The sequence below is a fragment of the Natator depressus genome, chromosome 3 (assembly GCF_965152275.1).
Source record: "Natator depressus isolate rNatDep1 chromosome 3, rNatDep2.hap1, whole genome shotgun sequence".
Taxonomy (NCBI): domain Eukaryota; kingdom Metazoa; phylum Chordata; order Testudines; family Cheloniidae; genus Natator; species Natator depressus.
Window position 1 is genome coordinate 156,060,201 of NC_134236.1, and position 20,664 is coordinate 156,080,864.

The window sequence follows — 20,664 nt, forward strand, 5'->3', positions numbered from 1 at the left end:
CAGGAGTCTCTTCTACCATACATCCTTTGAAAATATTCCTTCCAAACCCCCCATGATGTTCCTTTTCCACACAGCCTTAGGTGGGCCATTCAGATGAAGACAGGATGTTACTCGATGTCATACACTGCCCTTGGTGGCTAGTCAGGGAAGTATCGCCTTGAGAAACTAAACTGGAAGCCATGCTGTACTGCAGGAGATCTAGTGATAATTGTGTGCTACCTTTTATTCCAAAGGGTCCCAACACCATTGAACTGATTTTCAAAGGCACCGAGCCCCTACAGCATATTTGAAAATCAGGCCATCCAGGTAGATGTACTGCTTCACCCACCACCTGTGGGGTGGAATCTAGTGACACTTCAGAAAAATGACCTGCCCCAACTGACACCATACAAGGAATTCACTGTAGGCAGGTTAGAACATAATTAACTGAGCCAAGGTTTTGCTACTTGTGAGCAACACCAGGGATCTTTCATGGCCACAGGTGGTCAGAACTTGCAGTTTTACATCAAATCTGAAGGACAGAGCTATTGACCAATATTTTTTAATACACTAGCCAATGGTCAATACTTCCCAAGAAGGCACCGACTACTAACCTAAAAAGGCTGACAGATAACATTACCAGTAGGGAAAAAGTCTTTGGAACTTGAGTTCATTAAGGAAGGTCATTAAATATATGGTAATAAAGCTAATAATCTTCTGGCCAGAGCAGAGTGTTCATGCACAAAATGAGTTAGTCTCATACACAGGGCCAGGGCAGTTTTTGGGTGGATCCATCCTTCCTCCGTTAGTTACGAACTCCAGAACCTCCTGGTTACTTTTGCTAGGATAAGGCATGTATCCAAGAGAGAATATCTCCCACAGCAACACACCAAAGGACCTGGACACAGAACAGAAGGAAAGAAGGTCAAGGACACAGGCACAAAATAGTATTGCAATTCAACGGCTATGCACTTAGAGCCATTAAAGCCAGTATTTGCTTTGTGCACCCTACAGTCAGTCAACCTGCAGAATTCTCAGCTGCAGGAGAACACGAAGACAAAGTGTCTGATGTAAAAGAAGGGCTGGATGATTTTATGGGCATCAGTAACAACAGTTATTAAGCAAGCCAAGACTGTGATGTGGGTAATTAAATGTCATGCTTCAGAGTACAACTACACTGTTTGCCTAGCAGGCTCAGGAAATAATCATACATACTTTGTGTCTAGCATCTCATAATTTGATACAACAGGTGTATTATTGTGAGAGGACTTACATTCTTTTGAGGCATTGGGCATTAGCCGCTGCCGGAGGCAGGACTGTGGTTTGATCCTTTATGGCAAATCCTGTGTTCCTGAATAAACAACAATGTACTTTGCTCTTGTACAGATGATACAAGTGACCCCTAGCTGCAGAGTCCTAGCCCCATATGTTTCAGGGAATTAAAATTAGAATATTCCCTGGGTTACATCACAAGCTTTGGTCTTTGTGGCTGGGCATGTAACACTCTGAAGATTGAAAATACAACCTCCTCAGCGTTCATTTGACTGGCAGCTTGGAAAATGCCAACATTTTATGGGTTAAACACTACAGTGTGGTTGGGAACAGAATAAAATAGCCCAACCATCACCACATTGGTGCTGATGGACAGCATACAACGCTACTGTGTCCTTGGGAGGATTTAACTTGTTCCATCAGCTGAGAAACAGGCTTTATACTCTCACTCCACATCCTGGGAAGGCAGCTGGTGAACATTAGTACTGGTGGCTTCACAGTCGCCTCCTCTCCCCAAACACTCTCCTGCACTCCGGGCTTCCTGACCCAGCTTCGCCTGAGCGTTTCTTTCCCAATCAGCAGTACCCCTGTTCTGTCAACACTGGCCCTCTGCTTCCTGACACGAGAGACTGCCAGCCACAGCAGAGTGAGCAGGGCTAGGCTCAGACACAAACAGCTCAAGACCCTGCACTTTTGGGGGTATCCACAGCCCTTCATTGACTTGGCCAGCCCAATCTCCCTCCCACCTTCCCCTGGGACCTGGAAACACATGGCTTAATGTGCTGCATTGGGCCACGGGGAGGTGGCAATTTAGGGCGTTTCCACTTGCTCCTCTGACACTGGCTGTGTCTGTCCCTGCCACTGAAAGATGGTTTGCTCCTACAAAGAGGCTAGACTCCTTTCAATAGCACACAGCTGACAACTTCCTTCCTAGATCACCTGTTCATAACGAATACAGCATCTAAGCCAGTTCCATTGCTCTCAGGAGAAAGTCTTCATGTTGCAAGGATCCGGCTATTCGCTCCCTCATCCCCTCCACTAGATCCCTGGGTTTCAAACCTCCATCTCTTCTTTTTTTTGGGGGGGGGGGGGGCGGGAACGACGGGAACGTGTTCCTTTTACAATGGGAAGTAGAGAGTGAGTCATTTGTAAAAACAGATTACGAAAAAAAGAAGCCCACCATGTATCAGTTTTTGATGTAAATATTCCTTCCATAAAGGCCTCGGGTGGCATCCATTTGACTGGCAGCATTGCACACCCTCCCTTTCGATAATAGCTGGCCCTGCAGCGGAAAAACAAAGTGAACAGTCGGCCCAGGATTCAGAAAGAAAGTGGCATTACTATAGTACTTTTCTAATTAAAGGATTACAGTTACCAGCCTGGGGACTGGCTCGTTTAGTAAAGAGCTTAAATCGGGGCTTTTCTTATAGACAAAGGAGCATGGCAGAGATTATACTGACAAGATCTTTTTCTATTCATAGTAACAGTGGGAACAGGCATTTAATGTAGGGACAGTTCTGTGCTGTCCCTCACTTTGTGCCTAATCCCGCAACCTGTGAGTAATCCTGTGGATAGTTCCACTGGAATTACTCACATGTGTAAGTGTCTCAGAGCAAAACCTTCCTCTTTGGAAAAGCTTTTTCACTGTAGCAGGAATGACATTTCACAGCATTGATACCCACATCCAGTTAAGCACCCCCCTCAAAAATAATAAAAACCTATAACAAACAAATCAACCACCAGAAAACAACTCTGCTAGGTCAGATTGGCAGAGACCCTAGGGTTTTTCACCTTCTTCTGCAGCATGGGGCCTGGGTCACTTGCAGGTTTAAACTAGTGTAAATGGTGGAGTCTCTGTCACTGGAAGTCTTTAAACCATGATTTGAGGACTTCAGTAACTCAGCAAGAGATTAAGGGTCTATTACAGGAGTGGGTGGGTGAGGTTCTGTGGCCTGAAATGTGCAGGAGGTCAGACCATGGTGGTCCCTTCTGGCCTTAAAGTTTATGAGTCTATGAGAATACCCCAGGCAGCATTCTTAGCATGGTAAGGGAGAAAAGCCAGAGTGCACATGAAATCCACTAGGAATTTTGCTATTACCATCAATTATATGTAGATGGTACCCAGACACTGCGGTGATGGCTGCCAGCATAAAATCCTAACAATCTTATCTAGATATCAGGCCCTTTGTGTCAATATCATTTAAAATTAAATCCATCAAGATCAAACCCTTGTACTGGCAGTCACAAATGAGAGCTTGTGCATGCAAGCTACAGTGTGCACACAAAGTGAATGTCTGTGCATAGAAAAGTGTGTAAATTCCATAGGCTCCTTTGAAAAGGAGTAAAGAGTACTAGCAGTTAGTTGTGCCAAGTGTGCATGTGTGACAGAGGCTGTTTTGCCATATCAGAGTCCTCTTGTATTGCAGGGCTCCATGGTAGTAGGGTCTTGTTTGGTAATAAAAACCTAAGAGCTCAGATGCACTCACATCTCTAAGGGAGTGCTATAGTCCCATCACCTCAGGCTGTGAGATTCCCAGAACTCAAGCTAAATAGGGTCAGGCCTGCTCAGTACTTGCATGGGTGACCTCTTAACAGAAAAACCCCAAGGTACTATAAGAAATTGTGTTGGTGATTCAGTAAGTGGCTTTCTTTCCACTGAGTCAGGAGTGAATCAATTCTCCAGCACTGTGTTAGGGGGCGCTAAGGTTCTGAGTTGCAGATGAGCTGTAAACTGATGTCCTGACCACTTGTGATCATTAAAGATTTCCTGGCACTTCTTGCAAGCGCAGCATCATTAACCCTAGTGGCCTGGCTAAATTCCAGTTTGGGTAATTACAGTCTCCTGATCTTTCCTGCTTTATAATGCAGTCAGTTGAGGAGATTTACTTATGACAAAAAACGGAAGGGAACAGGGTCAATACCAAGGAGGAGGGAGATTAAACTCAAAGTGATTTGGAGCCACAGAACAAAAGGGCACACCAATGACTTATGCCACTTAGTGCTGAAAAAGTGAAAGGAAAACAACTAGGGATGGAATCCAAGAAAAGGGGAAAATGTTCTCTGGCCATAAGGAAAACTCCTCCCAGGAGAAGGCTCTGAGGAAGCAGTGAGCAGCCTGTCAATCCACAGCTTGAAAGCAAAAATTGCATCAGACAGGGAGTCATATGGGAAGGATTTCAGAAATATCCCTTTACTGGGGTTAAACAGAGCAGCACATGATGACACTTAACTAGGCACATAATCTTCCGTTCTGGTAAATTTCTGCTTCGTGACGCCATAGACTGAGTTCTATTACCTGTATATGTCCCGGGCCATTCCAAAGTCTCCAATTTTAGCTACTCTCCCCGACCCTTGACAAGTAAGGAGACAGTTCCTGGCAGCAATGTCCCTGAGAAAGAGAGAAGAAAAGCAGCAGAAAGAGAGGGAGAGAGAAAAGAAAAAAAATCATTTAACCTTTCAACAATTTTGCAAAAGCCCAAGGAAATGACAAGAAAACATGGCCTGCTTTTCTGAAGGGCTGAGACCCTTCAAATCTCAGTAAAGTCAATATCTGCGGATAACAAGCTATGTCCCATTGTTTTAGTAGAAATCTTTTGCATTTAAACATTCCATTTGCTACTTGTAATAATTCTTTAATGCCTTTTATCATCACACACACATTTCTCAGTATGGCAGGAGCCTCCTGCTAACACCCCATCCTCGCAAGTGTTGTTGAGACTCTAGAAAGTTGGCAGTAAAAGATCTGAGTTGGACAATCCACCTCTTCCAACAACACACCGTCCCAATCATGAGTACTGCCCCTATATCTAGTACACCTTTGTCATGCGTAGTCACTTCTATGCCAGAGGCAGGCAGAACAGACAGTGCTACAAGGAAAACGCTCAAACTTGGATTTCAGAAACTAGACAGACACTTGAATTACTAGAATGAAAACCAAGAGCACAAGCCTGGCAAAATCACCTCAGAGAAGTGAACTAAAAAATCGCAGCAATAAGTTTGTGGCTCCCCTGCAAAGCCATGCAACTCTGCTCCATGTGGCTGCTAAGCTTTTCCAATGACCGTTCAGGACAGTGGGGAGAGATACGGGACAGATAATGGGAAAGCACTGACGGTTAGCACCTCGGACTTTTCAGCCAGAAGGACCACAGATTTGGCTATTCTTAATCATGCTGGATGCTACAAAACTCTCAAATTATTTCCTTAAAACTAGAACTACTGAAGATATTGAAAAGGTCTGAAGAATGTGGACTAGATTTGCATTATTTTTATGAATATTTTGTGTACCTCCATATGTTTGAGTACTCTGGTGGGGCTTGCTGTATAGAACACTATGGGTTAATTCTTAATGTACCTCTCAACACATACACAGGAACCAGGCAATGACTCTAACTCAGCTACTGGTGCCTAATGGACAGTACAGTGCTGGAAGTCTACTTCCAACCCCTCTGGCGAGATGCATAAACCAGACTGACCAGGTTCAGGTGTCCCAGGACAAACAAAGGGACTTTTAAATGAATAAAAGAGTGCCTGTGAGCTCTAGGAGGAGACTGAAGGTCAGACTGACACAGAGGCAGATGCTGCAGGGGGTGCAGTCTATCTCATCCAGGCCCAATGCCGGGGGAGCCTGGGAAAAGTGGGACCTATCTAAACTGACAAGGAAAGATTAAGGCATAGGTATGATAACATGTGTACAGGCCTTTTATTGTTGTAACCCTTTTAGAACATAAGAGCGACCATACTGGGTCAGACCAAAGGTCCATCTAGCCTAGTATCCTGTCTTCCGACAGCGGCCAATGCCAGGTGCCCCAGAGGGAATAAACAGAACAGGTAATCATCAAGTGATCCATCTCCTGTCGTCCATTCTCAGCTTCTGGCAAACAGAGACTAGGGACACCATCCCTGCCTGTCCAATAGATATTGATGATCTATCCTCCATGAACTTATCTAGTTCTTTTTTGAACCCTAGTCTTGTTCTAGTCTTGGCTGTCACAACATCCTTTCCCTCACTGTTTGTTGTGTTCCTTTGGTTAAATAAATAATACTTTGTTTGGAACAAGCTGTTCTCTGTCACTACACTTTCATACTGGTCACAAGTGCCAAGAGAAATCTACAGCAGCGGGCAAAACACAGCTGGAGCTGCTGACGATTCCCAGTTGGTGAATAGGGGACCCAGTCTAAGAGTGGGGTGAATGGTGGAATTTCATCCTGAGAGAAGTGCAGGTGCTGGGCCTATCTCTTGGAAAGGTACCCAGGGGGAAACTGAGCAAAGGGTCAAAGGTACAGCTGACCCTGGAACCATAACAGAGGGGATTTAAGAAATACTCCTGGAAAGAGAAGCTCTGGGCCTTCAGGTCATCATTAAATTATTGATGTTTGGAAAATGTGGAGAGAGTATTGCTGTCTTAACCACATATCTGAGGCCTGGATGGGAACAACCCCTACTGAAAAGGGGACAGGTGAGTGGCTCTCTAGCCTTGCTTGACTTTGTGGCTAGAATCAGGCCCATCTCAAACATCTTACACACTGGGAGCAGTCAGTCATATGGTGCCATTTTTCATTCCTGGTCTGAACTTTAACGTGTGTGTGTCCAGGGCGAGGATGAGAACAGCAAGGAAGCACAGAATGCAAGAATGAACAGAAGGGCAATAATCAAAGCTTGCTGGAGGGAAGGCCTGCAACCTACTGTAACAAATTCCTGGTTGCTTTTGTGCAGATGACAAATAAACTGCATGCATGTTGTGGCCCTGGGGATAGAGCTCAGGTTCTTTGGCACCAGGAATACAGGCCTTCCTCACTTGAGATAAAGTAGAGTCCCTGTGAATAATTACTATTTGTTGGGCTTTTGGCTCTTATCTTCTAAAAACATCCAACCACTAGAGGGCAGTGGTACACAAACATATTCACTACAGAATTACCCGTACATGCTAGCCAATATATTACAATACAATACACACCCACACATACAAAGGGCAATGGTAAATAGTCCTTAATAGCAAATGGTCTTACTCACCTGTGAATGAAGTGGTTTTCTTCCAAATACTGACAGCCACATGCAATGTCGCGAGCCACATGGAGCAAGTCCAGCATGCAAAGGGAAGAGGGTTGGCTCTACCAAAAGACAAGGTACAAAGTGGAGTTAAAGCAGAAATGCTGCATGGTTCATCTTCAGAGCTATGAGTCACCACTGAGTTAGGGAGATCTCAAATGAGGGACGTGAATCAAATGCTAACACAAATACACAAGGGGATGTAAACTACTTCATACATGGCTTTCCAACTAGCATAAATGTTTCATATATGGTGCTGGCACCTAATCATACACACAAATTGCACTAATAGAATCAGAATCACTAGAGCTGATGCCTTACTGTAGTAGGTCATCTAATTCCCCTCACAGCTGCGGTAGGATTATTTCTTACAGTGTATTCTCCACTGCTTTATGCAGTTTAGCTTTAAATGCGCTTATACTTCCTCTCGTGGGAGACTATTCCATGGTCTCAGTATTATAAGTATTTGGGTGATATTTAACCTGAATTTATCTTTGCTCAGTTTCATCCCATTATTCATACTCCCTTAAATCACCCTAAACAATCAGCCCATCCTCTTCTACTGCCCCCACATATTATCTGAGTTTCTGAATCCCATCTTGGTATTTGCATCCTTCACATATGTGTAGATTTTTATCAATTGCCCCTTTAGTTATTTAACTTAATCTCCAGGAGCTCATCGGTGCAGGGAGCTGATGTCCTGTGATAGGAAAGGGAGCGTACGTTCATGCAGAACAACACGATGTACTTTGGAGAGGAAGAATTGCCTTTAAGTGACATGACTGATAGGCGGGCATGCCAGCACTCTCCACACCAATCAAGCAGCTCATCTTCATGGCACCTATTAAAGAGCAGCATCTTTTAATGCTGTATACCCCACCCACTGATACACACAGCAGTACTGGTTCATCAGCACCTAGGACTCTAAAAGCCCCACTCCCTTAATGAGGAAAGGTCACTAGGGTCCTGGTATGCTGCTCCCTGCCGCCCTCCAGCTCTGAGCCATAGTGGACTTTAGCCTCCTAGCCTCCCTGCAGTTTGCAGAATGCACAATTGAACAAGAAACAGCGAGCACTGGCTGTTACAACCGAGGTCTTAGTCTTGGCTGAAAGGGTTGGGGTAAACCCAGCCCCAAGGTACCTGAGTCTAATGAAGGCAGCACCAAAGAACTGCAAAGCACCCGGCATTATATATTGTCTGAGCAGAGGCTTACCTGCACAGCATCACGCACACAGTTAAGCAAAAGGGACAGTGTAGACTCATCTATCCTGCTGTGTTTTACTATACACATGGTTTGTTTAACATGCACAGGGATTACTGAAGTGCCCTAATACACAGGAGAAAAGGGCTGGGCTTTTATTTATTTATTTGTGCATACTGTTGTTCCCTGAAGCCTTACTTTTTGATGGAGGATCTCTTTTAGTCTTACACTGCTGATTACTGAGTGATTCATCAGCACTGAATATATGGCTAAAATGATCAACAAAAGGGTGCTGGTGTCTTTTCTTAGGGGTCTGAGCAGGGGCTGCTTCAAACCTTTCAACCCATTTAATGGCCTTTCTCCTGTGATCAAGGATCAGGAGCCAGTAGCCAACTCAATGGCTACACAGTGAATAAAAAGTCCAATTCTTTTGGGTGCAGAAACTGACCCCTGGGCTGAATTGAGCTAAGACACAAGGCAAATGGAGGGATGAAGCCACAAGCTGATTCTAATTGTGACGCTTTTCCTTCCTTGGTCAACTTTTGGCTAAACTGAAATTGTAAAGCAGATGTGACTTATCAGCCAACGACAATTTATCTGAGTAATTTGTCTGAAAGACAGAGTTTTCAGACCCGTTTTGTGCAGTGAGCAATCTTGACACACTAGAGAATCCGCTTTACAGCTGTTTACCACTTTTGCTCCCTAGAGGAGAGAAAGAAACCAGCTGGAAACTGTAGCTCACGATCAGCCTTCAGAGCGAGGGGTGCATTGGAAGCACTAAAGCAACATCTTCTGTCCCCCCGCCCCTCCCCTTTAAGTCCAACCTCTCTAAAGGTGAAGGTGACCGCAAAACAAACTCTGACTATTGTTCAGTATAATCACTACTCTGCACAACAAGCTTCAGGATACAAAGGAAGGGAAATTACTGCTTATCTTCTAAAGCCATCCGCTGATTGCTTTGCCACGTGAGAAAAGGATCAAACAGATAGGGCTTTGAACTCCACAGAAAGGAGAATTTTGCAATGTTCTCAAAAAAAGAAAAGGAGGACTTGTGGCACCTTAGAGACTAACAAATTTATTTGAGCATAAGCTTTCGTGAGCTACAGCTCAGTTCATCGGATGCATTCAGTGGAAAATACAGTGGGGAGATTTTATATACACAGAGAACATGAAACAATGGGTGTTACCATACACACTGTAAGGAGAGTGATCAGGTAAGGTGAGCTATTACCAGCAGGAGAGCGGGGTGGGTGGGGGAGAACCTTTTGTAGTGATAATCAAGGTGGGCCATTTCCAGCTATTGACAAGAACGTCTGAGGAACAGTGTGTGTGTTTGTGTGTGTGTGTGTGTGTGGGGGGGGGGAATAAACATGGGGAAATAGTTTTACTCTGTGTAATGACCCATCCACTCCCAGTCTTTATTCAAGCCTAAGTTAATTGTATCCAGTTTGCAAATTAATTCCAATTCAGCAGTCTCTCATTGGAGTCTGTTTTTGAAGTTTTTTTGTTGAAGAATTGCCACTTTTAGGTCTGTAATCAAAGTGACCAGAGAGACTGAAGTGTTCTCTGACTAGTTTTTGAATGTAATAATTCTTGACGTCTGATTTGTGTCCATTTATTCTTTTACGTAGAGACTGTCCAGTTTGGCCAATGTACATGGCAGAGGGGCATTGCTGGCACATGATGGCATATATCACATTGGTAGACCCCACTGTATTTTCCACTGCATGCATCCGATGAAGTGAGCTGTAGCTCACGAAAGCTTATGCTCAAATAAATTTGTTAGTCTCTAAGGTGTCACAAGTACTCCTTTTCTTTTTGCGGATACAGACTAACATGGCTGCTACTCTGAAACCTGGCAATGTTCTCAGTATGTTCCTGGCATTTGAGCAGCTAAGTACCACCCAAATCTATTGAGCTTATCTTACTGCTGAGAAGCAGGGAAGTACAGCCCCTAAATAGACACTGACCTTCATTAGAGGTGGGACAGAACATCCCTGGGACATCACGGACATCCTTGGGTCCATGAATCCCTGAAATTTGGGAGAATTTGGATCTGAACTTTCTGGCTTGGGCTCACCTCTGATCTTGATAACCCTCAGCTAGGATAAATTGGCAACGCTCCACAGAAGTCAATGGATTTATTCTTATTTATTATAGGCTATTTTTCACCAGCTGAGGATTTGGCCTATGTGTATAAATGTTACATTTCTTGTTTAGAGTCCAATGGAATGCTTATTTTGTTCAGCCCAGTTGAATGTTTCTTTTATTGTATGTAGTACCTTGATGCGATGGTGACAGGCAAAGTGTAAATGATAACAATAAGGGAAGGACAGGGAAAGTAGGAAAAAAGGTGAAGAATGGAGAGAAAGAGTGAGGAGGAAAGGCAAGAAGGGAGAGACAAAAGGGGTAGTTATGCAGTAGGCAGTAAAGCATTACCACTGTACCTGCCAAAGCTGATTTCTCTTTGTACTTAATTTTCCCTAGGAAGCTAAACTCCCCTTTCTCCTTCAGTGCTTTTTAAAAAAACATCATTGTCTGGCTGGGCACGACATGGTCGGTGAGACTAGAAATCTGCGTGATCAAAGGGAAAGTCACTTTGCTACAGCCTGCCCTCTGAGGGCTGGTCTACACTGAAAAATCACACCCTGAGAGATATAGTTAAGACGACCTAACTCCTGGTGTAGATAGTGCTAGGTCTACGGAAGAATTCCTCTGTTGACCTATCTCTTGCCTCTTGGGGAGGTGGATTAACTACAGCAACGGGAGAACCCCTGCAGTCGCTGTAGTGAGTGTCTGCATTGAAGTGCTGCAGCCTTTAAGTGTGGACATACCCTCAGATTGTCTACTTTGAACTTCAGTTTGGGGTCACGAGGAGCAGGATTGAGTAGATACAAGCTGCATAGCTGCAGGCCAGAGCAGTTGTACACAGGATCGGTCAAACTCCAGCATACGGGAGGGAGCCTACCAGCCAAATAAGTGAGCATCCATATTTCCAGCCCAATATTCCCAACTTTAGCATGATAACTGTTAACCATTTGAGCACAGCACACTGCCCATCTCTGATATCACACCAATGAGTGCAATCCCTGGCTTTGTACTTCCCGAGCCAGCAAGTGCAGGGTGAACAATGGAGGCAGCATTCTCAGACCCAGCGAGTGCCTCCGGTCACCCGAAAACCACTCTGACAGCTAAAGAACGAGCTGCACTGGGACTCTTGCCTGGCAGTCCTCAAACAGGGTGGTGACAGTGATACATGGCCCCAAGGGTGAGGATGGGTTCAAAGTAGAGCTGGAACGTTTGGATCCAACGTTTGGAACTTGCCCAAAGTTTAGGGATGTTGAGAACTGGAGTTCTGCTTCGGCCCAAGCCACCAAGTTCAAGTCAGTGTTTGAGCCTCCTCTTTCTCAGAGTTTGGTGGGGGGTGAGATGCAGTATTACTGGAGGGTCTCTAGTTCAGGGGGACATGGGAGCTCCTGAAGTTGCCAGCTGGGCTACCCTCTCAAAACAATAGTCCCCTACATAATATCTGATGTTGTTATTCCTGAACTACCTAATGGAGCCCAGGAAGGGCAGAAGGAAGGTCAAGGAAGAGATTGGGAAGGAAGGAGAGGGGTAAAGGGAGAAGTAACTAGGAAAGAATACTTGTTGCATAGAGCACAGGCACACAGAAGCTTTCCACATTCCCTCATTTGTGTGTACATCACTCTTAACTCTGTGTTTGCCACTAGCTGTCAGAGAGACTGAGCAGAGCAGCTGCTGACATGGGGAGATGAAAGCACTGACGCATGGGGTGGTACTTACAAACAGCAGAAGGGCAAAAAAAAAGAGAAAACCCTCAGCTCAAGCAATGTCAGTGATTTCATTCTATGAAGATAAAGGGCCTTTTATCATCAAAAGTGTCTGGTTTATTTTCCTGTAAGAAATAGGTCAAAATGCCTGCAGTTCACAATGAATATCCTGGGTGCTTCTCCACTAGGGCCCAGGGCATTGCAGTCTTGGCTTCTCTCTCTCATTTAATGAGCTGAAACAAGCACTACATTGTGGAGCGATGGTGGGCCCGGCCACACACCATTCCTCAGTTTCATCTGACAGTCAGCACCTCCAGCAGCATGGCTTGCTCTGGCATTAGGGCTGTGGATCTGTACCGACTCAGTGGGAAAACACAACCTGCTGCTCCACTAACCCTACTTCCCGCGGCACCACATCAAGAGCAGAGCCCAGGTTGTAAAGTCTAAGATACCTGGCCTTGGTTCTGAATTACCCCTGTGCCCGGCTCTTCTTTGAGTCCAGTGCCCCAGTGTGGGCTCACCTCTAGCCAGACGCCACTTCATTGTGATGTCTGACAGGACCACAACACAAGGTGTTGCAAAGAACCAAACTCGATTCTATCCTAGAAATTGTCTGTCGAGATGTGTATTTCCACACAGTTCTGGGTGTTTGGCCCCATAGTGTGGTCAGCAGAGACTTTCATGAGTGCTTAATCCAGGCCATGATTTAGAAAGACCCTGTGTAGTGAGATTAAACAGCACAGGCTGTTTTTAGTCACTACAGAGTCTGTTTGTGTCCAGCAGTCTCCATAAGGAACCTCCTTTGTATGCATTACAGCCAACTCCTCTCTCTTCTCTACTGCGAGGGTCCTACAGGATCCAGAGTTTTGCTCTGGGCTCAAAGAAAGAGGCAGACAATCTGACAAGTTTGGTGCTAAGCTTCCCCAACATCTAGACCTTTGCTGATCCAGTGGTTTGACTGGACTTGAATCTATTTTGCTTAGCATCAGTAAACTTTGGCAGGCACTTTCTAGTTATTGTTATACAGCATTTCCTGGTGGTTCTGGTTTCACCGGGAAAGGCTCTAAGAACACAGGACATTTTAAATAGCATAGCAGGTTCTCGAACCCACCAATTCAAGGAATGAGTCTCCTCTAGCTTACATCAGTTTTATGCTTATGTAACTCCACTGACTTAAATGGAGCTACTCCTGATTTACACCAGTGCAAACAAATCAGCTCCAGCTCACCAATGTCTTCTTTTTGGAGTGAGCGCAGGCCTAAATTTCTCCTCCCCCTTTTTCAGCACACCGTTTAATCCCCTCCTTTTCGGGACCTATTCATACTCTTTCATCCAAACTGTCTTTAGTTCTTTTTTTTTTGCTAATGTTACCAGTGGTCTGATAAAGACCTCCAGATTTTATGGGTGCTGGGATTTTAGAAACAGTTGCCATAGGCAATGAAAAAGCCACCACATTTTTAAAGGGGGTAAACACTGAGGAAAGCTCACAAGTGAAACTACTGACTCTTTCCACCTCAGCCACTGAACTCTGCTTAAATTTGTCAGCTCATTGGGGTAGGACCATCTTTTTGTTCTGTGTTTATACAGCACGTAGAACAGTGGGGTCCTGGTCCATGACTGGGGCTCCGAGGAACTACTGCAGTTCAAATAAATAAAACAACAACAGCTTTCAGTCCCTACTAAGTGGTATTTGAACTAGTGATCCAGTGATGAAAGGCTCTGCTCCCTTAACCAACCCTCTACACAAGAGGGTTGGAGACTTTTTAGCGAGATTATCTGGTGGACACCTCGCCTCCCATTTGCTGTCACATTGTAGTCTTGTGGCAATTGCGGACATGGCAAAGTGCCATTGGGGAAGGATTTATGTGATTTAAGGGGCTCTGGTGTGATAAATGTTACATATTTTAAAAAAACAGTAAACCCTACTCTCTGCTTTTCTTCCCCCTTCCCATCTGATCTGTTCCTCTTCCTCCCCCTCCTCCACGGACATGCTGCTCCTTCACCAACTGGCCCATCTCCCCAGTCCCATGGGTATATTATCTGGCTGCCTTGTGTCCCCCTCTTCCTTACATGTTCCTCTCCTGGAGTTGTCTGGCAGCTTCAGACCCACTGGTGGCTCAGGTTCCTGACTCAGGGTTGCTTCTCTTTCTCCTTTCATAGTGCAATGGGCTTTATCAAAGGCTAGCTAGACTGGCTCTGCCTCCTAGAATTCAGAGAGCCTGGAGACCTGTAGAAGTGACTGGAAACTAGGAAAAGGATTCACCACGATGTGACCAGCCAGCTCTCTGCAGGCCACCAGCAAGTGCTCTGTGGATCACACATGTCCCTGGAATACAGTTTGGGAACTGCTGCTCTAAAGCATCCAGTTTCTCAGAAAATAAACAGGTTCTAATTACGTGGACACAGCATGTTATCAGGGAAAAATTACTGGTGGCCATTCCCAATTATTAATAGATCAGTGGTGTGAGCGTGCTTTAGTTTAGCTACTTGTAATGCTTGGAGAGCTCTTAGGAGAGGAGCCAGGAAGAACACCAGTGCAGTTAAACAAGGAAGAAATGGCAGGGAGAGTAAGGCACAGGTTGCAAAACTAGTGGAGAAAGATAATTTCCCCCATCCCACCTTACCGGTCGAGGCCGTGTTTCCCTCAGGAAGGATTTCAGGTCCCCTCCAGCCATAAGCTCCAGGAGGATGAAGCGTGGCAGTGCCTGCAAGCTGACCCCAATACAGCGCACAATGTTCTGGTGGTTGAACTTGCTGCAGAGAAAGCGAGACTAAACTGAAGGGCAGCTTTGAACCAAAAGGCACCTTGATGTGGAGAGTCAACTTGCCCTACCACAGAGAAGCTGGTTATCCAGAGGAAACAATGTAGCTGAAGGGGTGCTGAGCCAGTCAAATGCAGGTATGGTCTGTGATGCTACCAAGTCTAAGGTATCACCGTTGGTAGACCTAATTAGCAACACTACTACTTTGAAGACACTGGCCCCAGTTCTCTGTTAGTCTGTCTCTGTTCTTGGAGCGGGAACGGAGGATGGGAAGGATGGCTTTCAGTCCCCTTTGCACTCTCTATATTCTGGCACAGCCTATGGGCCCTGGGAAGCAGAGAACAGCCACAATTCACTGTGCTGTGGGCATGCGCCCTCCTCACCCACATCTTCTACCTCCCCTCTGACTTCCCTATGCCTGGGACTGGGAGTAGGGTTGCTCCAGCAGCAATACACAGACATGGGAGTCAGTTATGTAGGGGGTATTACCCAGGGTCCTAATGCCACCGTTTTCAATGCCGCTTTGTGTCCCCAGCTCTTAGTGGAATGGAAAATTGGCTGTCTGGGATCTGTGACTCTGCCACTGACTCTGTGTGGTCTCTGTGTGGCCCAACCTAAGACAAACAGGGCTGGATCTTCTCGTGTGCTGAGCTCCAGGTGAATGGGGGAGGTAATTATGCTTGAAAACTAGGGCCTCGGTGTTCCAGTTTGGGCACCCAGACCTTAAAGCATCTAAATTCAATGGACCGTTTTAAGAACATTAGCATCAACCTTTCTGAGCCTCAGTTTCACAATCTGATTTTTAAAAAAGAGAGAATAGTGCCCACCTGCCATTGTCAAGCACTTTGATAGCTTTGGGTGAAAAGTGCAGTATGAATGTTTTAACATCATTATACATCACAGAGCACTTTTCATCTTATAGGACCTGTGCTTTGCCATGCATAGCCCACATAAGCCCTTGGTTACCTTTTATTAACACACCTGATAATAAGAGCTTCCATGAGGAAATCCAGCTCATCTTGCTCTGAACACATCTCTGGCAATGTCTGGAAAAGACCGGACAAGAAGGGAGAGAGAGGTTTTAGTCTCATGATTGTAGAATCCCAGAACACACACAGTCTGCAGCGATCCCCTTCTCCCCACAACAAACTCTCACACCAAGCTAACTAACATGCCATTTTCAGACTGGGTTGTGAAGCCCTGTTGGCAGGCATGGGGGATTGGCCATCAGATCAGAACATTGGTCCATCAAGCCCAGTATCCTCCTCCTGGCAGTGGCCTATAGCCAGATACTTCAGATGAAGAAGAAACACCCCATAATGCAAACAGTTAATTGCACAATGTTGTATATATTGGGGACTCTATTGTGTTGAGTGTGATATAATGCCTAGACAGATTCTTTCCCGACCACTACAATCAGCTACTGCTGTACTGGAAATCTGCATCTGATGCTAGTCACCCTGATTTCAAGGATGATGTCAACAATCATAGTTTGTACTAACGGGTCTTCGGGTGACTCCACAGACCAATTTGGGAAGAACAACATTTACCACACTGGCCACAGAGCCATTTGCCTAGTTGAGCTGCTTGCTGTTTTCGTGCTTGGTACTATGCTTCCAGCTACGCAAAGTGATTCTTCTCAAAATTGTGAACACCCACCCTTATGGCTGTGGCACCAGGCAATACGATCAATTGCCAGTTGCTCAAAGGTTAAGTCAGAAATGTTTGTTTTGGGGCAGATTTGGTTTGAGGGTGACTTTGAAGCGTTTCATCTGCCCTCCATGCTTACAATTCCTGGAGCTTAATTGGGAATATGCAACTTGTTATAATAAATGGGTCTCAGGCATATGAATTACAAGGACAGTCCATCTCAAGTGGGTGCAGATCAAATGAGCTCAATACCAACCGAACCAGCTTTTGCCAGGAATTCTATATTGGAAACCCAGTCCTGCCATCTGATGCCCAGCAATCCTCACTGGTGTCATAAATGGAAACTGTCAAGATTTTTATGTGCCATTGATAACAGGTCCATGTTTTTCAACCACAGAGCAAAGTTTTGAGGACAACAGCATTATAGACTTTGATTTTTATCTGTAGTCATGCTAGCGAGATAAGTAAAATGTTTGATGGCTTGGAGTGTGGCACCTTCCAAGATCATTGATGGGGCGTGGTAAGGTTGTTGAGGAGCTGGCTAGTATATAACCTCGCTTTTCATTCTCTGACAGTGAGACCAAAGTTACAAGCCACCACAGCAAAGTGCACTGGGCTCTAGTATCCCCGCTGCTGGAGCTCATCATTACCAGCTATGTGTTAGCTTCATTTACAGCAATGTCAGACATCACACAGAACGTGGTCAGATGGTAATAGATGCAAGCTGACAGCTTGGAAATAAAGTTCTCTGTAATGCAATTTCTCATTTGGATAAGGTTGAATCAGCTGGATTAATTTCTCAGAGATTCTAAAATAAACAATCTTGTTGATGGACGTGATGCCTGCAGCACCAGAAGAGACCATGGGAGTATGGCTAGTGGTCGGGGCAGGGGATTGTGAACAATGCAACATGGCCCAAGGCAAAGATAGGGCACTGGACAAGGGAGTCAGTAGATCATGTACAACAGGCACAGTGATACCTACTGTCCTTTGTAAAGGGCTTTGAGATGTATGGATGAAAAACGCTATGTAAAAGCTAGGTATTATTACTCTGCCCAAGTGACCCTACGGAAATCATCTCACCTGTTCTGTGCCTTAGTGTCCCCATCTGCAAAACAGGGACACAATACACACCTATCTTCTACAGGTGTTGTAAGGCTTAATTTATCAATGTTTTTATAATGCTTTGAGGCCCCTGGATGAAAGGTGCACAAAGTGTTATTTTTGTGATTACTCACATATTGTCGCTTACCTTCACAGCCACCTGTAAGGGACTGGGGTCACTCGGGATCCCCACCACCTGACCTTCATATACTTCGCCAAAGGCTCCATGGCCCAAACCCCTGGATAAACCAGAAAAGACAAGGAGGTTTTAATGCAGAGCACGCACACTGTAATGTTCTGATCACAGGAAACAGAACATGGGTATAGCTTCTATGACAGTAAAATATGAAGAACTGAAACTTCATTCTTGGCCATGCTATTGGTAGCACTCTGCACAGCCATTTGTGGGAACATGGCTTGATTTCCAGTCTCGATTTTGTCTATCTTTGACCTACACTGTAAAAACTGCTAAGGGAGGTGGCCCTCAGAAGTAACAGCTTGTGGATCCTTAATGTATAATAACCCATTTCCAAGTCACTTATAACTCAGAGGAAAATGATGTTGAATGCTTATGGATCAATGTCCTAAAAGATAAAGCACAAGATGGGGTACTAGTAAGTGTCTGCTACTGAGCACCAAATCACACCAGGGCTTCTTATATACCTATCTACATTGTGCAGGAAAAAATTCTACATGATCACGAGAGATTTCAATGTGAGTGACATATGCTGGAGGAATTCTTTATTAGACTTTGTCTTAACAGATAAAGAAGAACTGATCACAAAATTAAAAATTAATGGTAGCTTAGGTACAAGTGATCATGACTTGATCACATTTATCATGTACAAGCAGAATAAAGTCCAGACTAGTAATATAATATAATATATATATATATATATATACACATACACACACACACCTACAAACACTATATCTATGTGTGTGTGCACGCACGCGTGCATGTGTGCTTTAATAGGATCAGTTTCATAAAGGTGAAAAGAATGCTAAATCAAATTAGCTGGGAGGAAGAATTTAATTTGAAAAACATGAATTATAATAAAGAACACCTTACACTAGATGCCAAAACAGCCCAAATCACACAATTGAGGAAGAAAGCTGTACTGGTAAAATTTTTGACCTGGTTTAGAAAGGAAGTGAAGGCAGCTATAAAAAAATAAATATAATATATATAATTACAAATGGAAGAAGGGGGAAGTTGGTAGTAATGAATATACATCTGAAGTTAGAAATTGTAGAAAATTGATAAGGGAAGCCAACGGACACAAGGTGAAATCTGTGGCCTGCAGAGTTAAGGACAATAAGGATTTAAAAAAAATATTAGGAATAAAAAGAATCCTGACAATAGTATTGGTCCATTACTAGATGGAAATGGTACAATTACCAATAATAATTCAGAAAAGGCAGAAGTGTTTAATAAATATTTCTGTTCTGTATTTGGAGAAAAAAGAGATGATATAGTCTCATCATATAGTGATGATAACACTCTTTCTATTCTACTAGTGTCTGAGAAGATCATTGAACGGAAGCTATTAAAGTTGGACATTTTAAAGTCAGCAGCTCTGGATAACTTGCATCCAAGAGTTTTAAAAGAGCTGGCTGAAGAGCTTCCTGGACCATTAACATTGATTTTCAAGAAGTCTTGGAACACTGGGGAAGTTCCAGAAGACTGGAAGAAAGCTAATGTTGCACCAAGTTTTAAAAAGGTCAAAAAGGATAGGTCTGTCAGTCTGACATCGATCCTGGGCAAGATAATGGAGCGGCTGATGCGGGACTTGATTAATAAAGAATTAAAAAATTAAAGGGAGGTAATGTAATTAATGCAAATCAACATTGGTTTATGGAAAATAGATCCTGTCCAACTCACTTGATATCTTTTTTTTTTAAATTTGTTATGCTCAAATAAATTTGTTAGTGTCAAAGATGCCACAAGTACTCCTCTTTCTTTTTTTTTTATGAGATTACAAGTTGGTTGATAAAGGTAATAATTCTGATGTAATATACTTAGACTTCTGTGAAGTTTTTGACCTGGTACCGCACAACATTTTGATTAAAAATTAGAATGATGTAAAATTAACATGGCATACATTAAAGGGATTAAACACTGGCTAACTGAGAGGTCTCAAAATATAACTGTAAAAGGGACATCATAATTGAAAGGGTTTGTTTCCAGTGGGGTGCCACAGGGCTTGTTTTTTGGCCCTATACTATTTAACATTTTTATCAAGAACCTGGGGGAAAAAAAATAAAATCATCACCGATAAAGTTTGCAGATGACACAAAAATTGGGGGAGTGGTAGATGATGAAAAGGACAGGTCACTGATTCAGAGCAATCCAGATCAGTTGGGAAACTGGGCGCAAGCAAACAGTATGCATTTTAACATGGCTATAGAGTATGTAAATGTGCACATCTACGAACAAAGAATGTAGGCTGGGGAACTCTATCCTGGGAAGCAGTGACACTGAAAAAGATTTAGGGGGTCATGGTGGGTAATCAGCTGAACACAAACTGCCAGTGTCACACTGTGGCCAAAAGAGCTAATACAATTCTGGGATGCATAAATAGGGAAATCTCAAGAGGTGTGTTTTACCTCTGTATTTGGCACTGGTGCAACCACTGCTGGAATAGTGTGTCTGGTTCTGGTGGCCACAGTTCAAGAAGGATGTTGATAAATTTGAGAGGATTCAGAGAAGAGCCACGAGACTAATTAAAGGGTTATAAGACAGGTGCTCTAGTGATAGACTCAGAGAGCTCTCTCAAACAAAGAGAAAGTTAAAGGTTGACTTGATTACAGTCTGTAAGTACCTACCTGGGGAACAAATATTTAATACTGGGCTCC

General features: G+C 44.1%; 1 protein-coding gene across 3 annotated transcripts in view; it reads right to left on the reverse strand.

Moving 5' to 3' along the window:
* Positions 1 to 20,664, reverse strand: part of ALK (ALK receptor tyrosine kinase) — a 527,922-nt gene that overhangs the window by 8,997 nt on the left and 498,261 nt on the right. For all 3 annotated transcript variants that reach the window (XM_074949139.1, XM_074949138.1, XM_074949137.1), the window contains 7 exons: positions 17,954 to 18,044; positions 16,033 to 16,097; positions 14,914 to 15,043; positions 7,262 to 7,359; positions 4,547 to 4,639; positions 2,432 to 2,533; positions 743 to 877 (listed from right to left, as the gene is read on the reverse strand). In XM_074949139.1, the coding sequence (XP_074805240.1) occupies positions 743 to 877; positions 2,432 to 2,533; positions 4,547 to 4,639; positions 7,262 to 7,359; positions 14,914 to 15,043; positions 16,033 to 16,097; positions 17,954 to 18,044 (714 nt within the window). The remainder of the gene's footprint in view (positions 1 to 742; positions 878 to 2,431; positions 2,534 to 4,546; positions 4,640 to 7,261; positions 7,360 to 14,913; positions 15,044 to 16,032; positions 16,098 to 17,953; positions 18,045 to 20,664) is intronic.